Source organism: Eretmochelys imbricata, chromosome 9 (genome assembly GCF_965152235.1).
Source record: "Eretmochelys imbricata isolate rEreImb1 chromosome 9, rEreImb1.hap1, whole genome shotgun sequence".
Classification (NCBI taxonomy): Eukaryota; Metazoa; Chordata; order Testudines; family Cheloniidae; genus Eretmochelys; species Eretmochelys imbricata.
The window spans coordinates 64,617,954-64,627,361 of NC_135580.1; the positions used below are offsets into that span (position 1 = coordinate 64,617,954).

The 9,408-nt window shown below is 50.8% G+C and overlaps 1 protein-coding gene across 1 annotated transcript; it reads left to right on the forward strand.

Annotated features, from left to right (window-relative positions):
- Positions 1–554: 554 nt before the first annotated feature.
- GLA (galactosidase alpha) lies at positions 555–9,147 on the forward strand. The gene is made up of 7 exons (XM_077825728.1): positions 555–762; positions 1,939–2,113; positions 2,679–2,856; positions 4,865–4,956; positions 6,273–6,434; positions 7,196–7,393; positions 7,655–9,147. Exons 1-7 carry the CDS (start codon positions 578–580, stop codon positions 7,979–7,981), a joined length of 1,317 nt encoding a protein of 438 aa, XP_077681854.1. The 5' UTR covers positions 555–577; the 3' UTR covers positions 7,982–9,147.
- Positions 9,148–9,408: the final 261 nt, after the last annotated feature.

Sequence of the window (9,408 nt, forward strand, 5' to 3'; positions counted from 1 at the left end):
GTATCACAAGACTTGAATAAAACCATGAGTTAGCAACACTGCAGGAACCGGGCCTGTAGGGGCAGCCCCAGGAGTCAGACACAGGTTAAAATAGGACTGGGCCCTAGCGACTGAACTGCCCTCTTGCCAGGCCAGGGCAGGGGCTAGCAGTGTGGGGGACCTCGCTTCACCCATGGCCATGTTGTAGCAAAGGGCTCTAGGGCTGGGCAGCACCAAGACCCAGCCCTGGGTCATGGAAAGGGAGGCACCTGCCACCCCATGGGGAGAGGAAGGGTCACCTCATTCCCTCTGGGAGACACTGGCAAATATGAGAGACCATCCCCTGGCGCCTGCACCCATGTCACATGACAGCCCCCCCTTCACTCCAACCACATGACAACCTCCCCCTCTGTCTCCTGCGTCGCTTCCAGCTTGGGGCCGCACCTACCCTGCTGGATGGGCGGCAGCGTACAGATGTATGTGCTCTCATTGGCTGAGCTGTGAGGGAGGCAGGCCGGGATTGGCCAGCCGGAGTGCCAGTCCGGGGTTAGGTTGGCAGGCGAGCGCGCGTTGACGTCAGTGACTGTCCCCGCTACCGATGGGCTCGGCTGCGGGAAGCTGGCGGGGGGCTACGCTGGCCTGGGCCCTGGCCCTGCTGGCCTGGGCCGGGCGGGCCGGGGCGCTGGACAATGGGCTGGCCCGGACCCCCACCATGGGCTGGCTGCACTGGGAGCGCTTCCAGTGCAGTACCGACTGCACCCGCGAGCCGCTCTCCTGTATCAGGTACCGGGCGGGGGCGCCGGGGCCGCCCTCGGCCGGGGGGGCGAGGAGCGGGAGCCACAGCCCCAGCCGCGTGTGAACGCTGCTGGGGTTGGATTCGGAGCCGCGGGACGCTGCAGCGGTGGGGTGGGGATTTGGTGGGAGGAGAGCGGTCGGGTGCTTGGGAGCTGAACCTTGTGGCTCTGACTCAAATGAGGAGAGCGTGACTTGCTCACCTTCTGGTTCCCTTTTCCGGAGACTTAATTACAAGGAACAAAGAGCCGCTGTAATTGTGCCTGCAGAGCACAGGGACCTGGTGAAGCCTCGCTTCTCCCTAAGGGCCCATCTGAACATAAGAGCTGCCATAGTGGGTCAAACCGTGGTCTAACTTGCCCGATATCCTGGCTCCAGCAGTGGCCTGTACCAGGGCTTCAGGGGGAACGTACAGAACGGGGCAATTATAGAGCGATCCACCCCTCCTGGCAGTCAGAGGATTAGGGTCACTTCTAAACCTGCACTGCAAAGGGACTGGGCAGGGAATCCAGGGACAATGCCGTTGTCTCTAAATACAGCTATGGCCAAGGCTTTAGTATAAATCTGGGACGTGGTTTAAAATACATCCAGTCCAATCTCATTTGCACTCCGAAACATCTATTTTCTCTCCGCATCTGGGATAACCATGTTGTTTTGCAGTACAGGCAGCAACCAGAACCTTGGTCAGTAAAAGGTTTAGCAATCTGGATGGGGAAGGGCGTCTGCGGGAGTGTGTGATCTCCTCCTGGGCTGGAAACAAACCCTCTGCTTGGCATTGGGATTGGCCAGTGTCCCATTCAGATCTTTAAGATGGGCCTTTGACTGGGTTTTTCCCAGGCTAACGTTACCACATTAATGTGGATTTCCGACTAGCAGACTCTGACCCATTTGTGTAAAGTGCCTTGAAATCTCTGCATGAAAAACACTTTACAAATATTAGGTGTTTGTAGTATTGTCTTTAATCCAAGTGATGTATTTATACTGTACTGTAGCATCTCTGTGTCCTTCCTAGGAAGTAGCTATGCAGGTAGAAACCATGTGGCTAAAAGATCTCCTGTCTGTTTTTAAGATCAGATTTAGCACAACATAATAAATCTTAACACCCTGTTTTGACTAACCATCATGGTACTGAGACCCCTATGACACCCTGGTTCTTGTGTCCCTCAGTGAGCAGCTGTTTATGCAGATGGCTGACCTGATGGTGTCAGATGGCTGGAAGGATGTAGGCTATGAGTATGTCTGTATTGATGACTGCTGGATGTCTCTGACCCGAGATGATCAGGACAGGCTCCAACCTGACCCAGAACGCTTCCCCAGTGGGATCCGCAAACTGGCAGACTACGTGAGTGTATAGAGGGAGATAGTACCTAAATCCCCAGTCATGGGATCTTCATCCTTCCTCTACTTCAGGCCATTTGGAATAATGCATATAGTAAGAGCTCTAGTAGGTGCCTCACTTAAATAGAGAGATGGCAGGGGACTTTCTCTAACTTACAAAAACTTATTCTTTTGCTTGATATATTGGAAGGTTTGATTGATGATCTTCAGATTGGCTGCCTAGCAAATTCTGTACATGGCTTTCTAACCCTGGGCTCTGGGGACCCCTGAACTAATCCATAGGAGGATCCTAGCCCTTGGACTGGGAGGGAGGTTTGGTTCTCATTCACATGTTTTCCTCTAGGACTGTGAATTATGTTGAGAGTGAAAAGGGGATCCAAGAGGTTTCTGGGCAGTGATTCTCGCTTGAAAGGACCTGTTCTTGGAGGAGCAGGCAATTCACTCAGCAGCTATGTGGTTAAGGTAGTGCAAGGGACTTTCAATTCTTTCTTGTTCTCCTAGTGCGCACCACTGTTTCTCTCTGCCCAATGGCTGTTGGCTTTCATTGTATGTCTGTCTGCTCCCCTCAGGTCCATTCCAAAGGGCTGAAGCTGGGGATTTATGGGGATGTTGGAAACAAAACCTGCGCTGGCTTCCCTGGCAGTTATGGCTACTATGACCTTGATGCCCAAACCTTTGCCGACTGGGGTGTGGACCTGCTGAAGTTCGATGGCTGTAACTACGGCACACTGGACCAGCTGGTAGAAGGTATGTGCGAACTGTAGACATTCCATGTGAGGGGAATGCTTTCTAGTCAGCACTGTCGCAGACCTGAGACAGGTTCAAAAGAGCAGCTCTTCACTGAACATATCCACTGGCACAGGGGATAGGAGGGGGAGAGGGTTGGAGGGGAGGGTGCCATCTGAGAACCGAGGGGAACCAAAAGGAAGCTTCTCTGACAAGCCAAGCATACATGCTGCAGGTCATCTTCATCTTGGGGATTCAGGAATGGGTCACTGACTTCACTTTATCCATTCATCAGCCACCCTTTGTGCATACAATGAGCCTCCACTGCATCTAGTGCCTCCTGCCATGGCTTGGTGCCCTGGGGTCTTTCAGAGCTTGAAACCTGCAGGCATGGCTTGAGGGAGCAGCCTTCTCAGACCCAGAGCCTGCATCATTCAAGGGAGAGAGGCTCTCCAGGAGAAGTGATCAGACACACTCTGGGGGCCTCTCCACAGTTTGCTCTGTCACCTGCTAACATTACTGATGCTCAGCCCTTCAATAGAGCCTTTCATCTGAGGGACTCCAAGCACTTTAGACATTGAACCTCTAATCAGCTTGTACCTCACAAAAGTGCAATTCCTGTGGCTCTTAGCAGCAAAGGGACTCGAGAGACCTCTGGGAAAAAACCAACTAGGGAACCCTGTGTCTGCGCATACAACTTCAGAACTCAGGCAGGTTAGCATAGAAAACTACTAAACTGTCAGTTTACAGTGTCAGTCTATGCTGGGGAGTTAGTCGTGGACCCTCGCCACACATAGGCAACCAACTCCAGCCAGACATGCTGTCTAACAAATCATAGACTCACATAAAAGAAGAGGGCAACTCAGAAGAGTGGCGCTTGGCAGCAGGCAAGCTGGAGCTGGTTCTGTGCTCCCTCAGAGCAAACTGATCAGGGGATCCTGTCCAAGCTGGTTAGCCTAACACACAATAACTTCAGTGCCTGCAAGTGCCCGGCCCACAGCTGGAAAGCACCTTTAGGCAGTTGTCAGTGAAGCTGGAAGTTCTTGGCAGAGATTCTCTGTGACCCCAGGAGAGTTCTAAGTGGGATAGCAAAGGAACTTTCCCTGCCCATGCTTTAAATCAAAGGACAAAACAGGACAGGGCTCCACTAGGTACAGAGATAAGAGTAGTGATACTGGAATCTCACCCAATTGGCTTTGTCCTACTGCTTACACATTATCCTCTGAATCCAAATGGCTTAGGGATTCGTAAGGGTAAGGAGAACACATTACTGAGCTGTGCAATTGTCAGCCACAGCTGGCTTTACTCAAACCGCTCTCGGCATGGAGAACAGCTCTTGAAGTTAAAATAGCAGCTGTCTGTAAAAGCATAACCGAGTTTGCCCAGTACTAATTGTCTAGACTAGAACTCATTGTACAGTGAGGTAGGAGGAAGCCCCATTACATAGCTGTATAATTATTATGTCCATTTTACAGAAGAGTACATTGAATCTTAGAGCAGTGTAATGGCTGCCTTAACCTAGGTCATACAGCAAGGTGGTGGCTGAAACCAGTATCTGACTCCAGGTCCAGTCCTCTGCTCGAAGCAATGGACACCTTCTCATAACACCTAGCTCTTATATAGCACTTATCAGTAGATCTTGAAGCTCTTCACAAAGGGAGATAAAGTATCACCCCCATTTTTTAGAAGGAGAAACTGAGGCACCGGCAGAGCCAGGAACGGAACCCAGCTCCCTTGAGTTTGAGTTTTCTGTCTCTAAGCCACATTACTTCCCTCTTCCTACCTGCTCCAACTTCCTGAAAGGCAGGCAATTGGACTGCAGATGTCTGGCTGGACTAGGACAATCCACTCCTTTCTAGCTGGGGTTCTGACTTTCAATCAGTACCATGGGAAATATCACACAACTCACTCCCAGTTTTACAAGAATCTTGATCTGACATTTGACCCACTGGTGCTGAGTTACATTACCCTCCTGTTTTCCTCTTCCCCAGTAGGTGGTAATAACCAGGCTGCTGTTCTCTTCCTTCAGGTTACAGGAACATGTCTCTGGCCCTGAATAAGACTGGCAGAAGCATTGTATACTCTTGTGAATGGCCTCTCTACATGAGACCCATGCAGAAGGTAAGGAGTCCTTCCCCAGGGTACTGGCCCTACTCAGATGTGATGCATGGTGGGAAGACATTGGTGATTCAGAATACTATAGAAATGAATTAACTTGCGGAATTATCTCAAGTGCGTCTACGTGAATCCTGGCTGAATGTCAAAGGAGCTAAAGTGGCTGAAGGGAGATGATGAAGGGAAGAAGTGTTGATGAATGAAGGGGCACTGAGCAGAGGGTTAAGGTGGGTCTCAGCTAGCTAAGAATTTATGGCAGAGAACTAATGTGCCAGAAGAGCTTTGGCTGCTGCCCATGTCTATTGGGGCATCCTTTTACTCTGTCACAGCACTGGAAGAACCCTGAGACTATTTGGCTATGCTGCTGAATAGGAGTGATCTGTGCAGATCTGGTGCTGTGATGTTCTTCCTCTCTGGGCTTCCCAGAGGCCTAAGAGGAGGATTCCGTAATCCTATCTGACAGTACAGTAGTCCTCCAGCCAGCAGGATTGCCACCGCTGTGGCGCCACGGGCCCTGTGCCGCTCCAGGAAGCGGCCAGTATCACACCCCTGGGGGATATGGGGGGCAGAGGGCTCCGCAGTGCTGCTCTTGCCTGTGGCTATCTCCCGCAAAGCTCCCATTGGCTGGGAACGGGGAACTGCGATCAATGGGAGCTTTGGGGGAGGCACCCACAGGCAAGGGCTGCATGCGGAGCCCTCTGCCCCCCATCCCCTAGGTGCCGGCTGCTTCCTGAATCGGCACGGAGCTGGGGCCAGGGCGGGTGGGCAGGCAGGCAGGCAGCCTGCTGGGGCCCCGGTATGCACTGCTGCTACCCCAAAGCTGCTCTAGGTAAGCAGCGCTGGGCCGGAGTCCACACCCCAAACCTCTTCTCTACCCCACACTCCAACCCTCTGCTGCACCCCAACACTGTTCCCTGAGCCCCGCTCATACATCCCACACCCCCTCCCACACCCCGCACTCCCTCCTGCACCATCCCTACATTCATGGCCCTGCATGCAATTTCCCCACCCAGATGTGGCCCTCGGGCCAAAAAGTTTGCTCACCTCTGCTTTAGGCTGTATAAAATTAGGAAGACATAGGAGGCCATGGAATGTTCTCCAAAGGGAAGTGGTTGAAATTCCATCACCCTAGAGTGGACCAAGTACCAGAGAATGTACCATAGGGAACAATCCTGCACTGGCCCCAGCACATGGACTGAATGACCTTATGGATCTTTTCCCATCTATGATTCTCCCCATTGCATCTATCCTTTTATGCCTCCTTATCCTAAATGCTCAAGCTATATCCTATGAGCACCCTCTTGCTCTTTGTCCTCTGGTAGCCTAATTACACAGAAATCAAACACTACTGCAATCACTGGAGGAACTTTGCTGACATCTATGATGCTTGGAACAGTGTTAAGAATACCCTGGAGTGGACTGTTTTACACCAAGACAGTATTGTGGATGTTGCTGGGCCAGGGGGCTGGAATGACCCTGACATGGTAAGAACACCTGAGCTCTTGTTACACTGCAACAACCATAAGGCCTCTACTTGACTAGAGAATAATGGGGCGGAGGGGGGGGGGGGCAGCACCAATGCAAGATTGTGGAAGAGGAGTCCATTCCTGGGAGCAAAAGGAGGAACTGAGAGGGAACTTTGTAAGGAACTGACTGGGGAAATACGCTGGGGGCAGAGAACCCTCTGTTGTGGTCCTAGCACAACGAATTCATCAAAGGGGGCCCATGACTCAGGAAACCAGGCAGCCTGGTGGCTATGCAAAGATGGGGTAGGATATCCACAGCAATAAGGAATGTAACCTGTGTGCATTGCTCAGGCTCAGCAGGAGCCATTTAAGAGCAGGTCTACTCTGAACTGAAAGCCTTGGGCTTATTTAAGTGGGCACTAGCTCTGGTTGCCCAGCCTTAGGCCCACTGGGCCCAATTCTCAGAATGCTGATCACTCAGACCTCCCCACAGGTGAAAACTGGGCACCCAGTTAGCAGCCACTCCTTCAGAAGTATTTATGACCTCAGACTAAGCCTTGTGCACCCTAGAGCTGTCTTCCTGTCAGACAACCTTCTTCCTCTACACCTCCACCATAACTTGTTGCCCAACTCCTCCAGCTCCTGATTCCCAAATAGCTGCATGAACTTGGCATTTGCCCCACTTCCTCTTACAGCTGATGACAGGTTCTGGGTTGTCTAACTGTGATGAAAATGTTAACACCGTGTGTATTACCATTCTCATTCTACACTTGTTACAGCTGGTGATTGGCAATTTTGGATTGAGCTGGGACCAGCAGCTGACTCAGATGGCATTGTGGGCTGTCATGGCAGCTCCACTGCTCATGTCCAATGACCTACGTCATATCAGCCCCCAGGCCAAGTGGCTGCTCCAGAACAAACATGTGATCGCCATCAACCAGGACCCACTGGGCAAGCAAGGATACTGTATCACCAAGGTATGATAGGGGCTGGAGCCACTGAAATGGGGAAGAGATTTCCTCTAGTCTCAGGGGCGTGAGACTGTAGGTGAAACTAGGTTGCTGGGGGGTGGTAAGCCTCCCTTGCCTTCCTCAGAGTAGACTGGGGAGAGTAATTTTGAAACATCCACCCACCGAGACCTGAGTCTCACATTCCTCCCTGCTTAGGAAGAGGATGACTAGGACCTGTAGAGTCAGTCCTACACCCTCAAACATTTGTTTGGTTTCCATTTTTGGCAGGATAACAACTTTGAGCTCTGGGAGCGGCCTCTGTCAGGGGGTGCCTATGCTGTGGCTGTACTGAATCGGCAGGAGATTGGAGGACCCCAGATCTTCAGCTTCTCTACCTCTTTCCTTGGCAATGGCCTGGCATGCAACCCTGCATGCTCCATCCAGCAGATCCTCCCCACCAGTGAGGACTGGGGACTACACAACTGGGTCTCGTTCTTGAACATTGAGGTGAACCCAACGGGTACTGTGCTGCTGAAGGTGGTGGTGATTGGGGATTCCCCAGATCAGAAGCCGGTCATGAACATCAACAAAAAACTATCTCCAGATATCTTATAATGTAATAGTGGCCTAATTCCCCAGGCACCAGAGCTTGCTCCAGTCCTGCCCATCCACATCTGTGGGCAATAAGAGCTGAAGATCCCATCAGTGATGGGTGAACTTTACCAAATTAACCCTAATCCAGCAAAAAGTACTGTAATCTCTCTCCATCCTTGTGTTGCAATTACTGGAGAGAGGGTACCTTTATGTATCCCTGCTAGATCTATCTGAGTCCTGCTCAGTGTAGTTTGTGACCTAACGTTCCTTTCACTGGGGGCTAAAGGATTGAGGTGGTCAATTAGACTGGGTCAGCCTTCTGTAAAGACCTAATGGCCTTGGTAATGGGTGAGAAAATGCAGAGCAAGGACATACCATGTTAGTGAGGTTCTTCAATGGTGCCAGGACTCAGGGGAAGAGTGCTCCCCTCCTGCCTTAACAGCTTCTTCTCAGGCCAGTGTGACTGATGTACACCAGCTGCAAGAACACACATACACAGTCCACCCTCAGACCCCCTGCCCTTTTCCCTAAGGTTGCTCTCACCTTGCAGTGGTGACTGAGTGTTTTAAGCCAGTACTTTTTAGGCTATCACTTTCTTGCTGGCTGTCTCCCTTTAAAGGGCATCCATGTAGTCTTATCTCCCACTCACATGGCTTTCACTTTGTTCTAGGGTTTTTTAATCCATGTTTCTTCAGGAGACAGCAGTCACCCAGTTGCCTTCAGCAGCTTACTGATTGTCCTGGTGCCAGCAGCTGTATTTTCCACTGCTGGCTCTGGACTAAAGAAACACAGTTTTTGGTGCAAATAGATTAATCATTAGCCACCCACAGGTAGAGAATGATGGCGTGCTACAGGGGTTTCTCCCCTCCCCACTGACATTGACTAATGCCAGTAAAAGGAAATCGATTAGGGCAGGGTTGGGCTTGCTCTGTCCTTTCCCCCACCACCATCTCCTTCCTTTGTGGTACAGTCTACCTTAAAAGACACTCGAGGGGGTTGAGGCTTTTTGTAGTAGTGTGTGGAACTGAGCCTACGCTCAGCTTGAGCATGATCTGAAATTTCTGTAGCGGTGGGTTTTCTAATTCTCTTGTGAAACTAATCACGTCCACACATACCAAGCCACCTGTACATAAAGAACATTGTACACAAGTCTTGCTAAAAAAAATTAAAGCTTACCTATTCCTAGACACCTTTGGTAATTGTAGTACAGCACTTCACCAACAGACAGTGCTGTTGACTTCTGCCTTCTCTTGGAGGTGCACCATCAAAGTTACCAATTATGTAAACAGGCCTAAAGGTGCTAAATTTGCATGCAAAATTGCTACAGGAACCTGTATCCTATCAACGACTTGCTTAAGATGCTACTCTAAACCTCCACTGCAAGCAACAGCTTAGTTATAAAAGCTGTATTTTTTAATTCCAGTCAAAAAATCATCCCATTAGTAGTC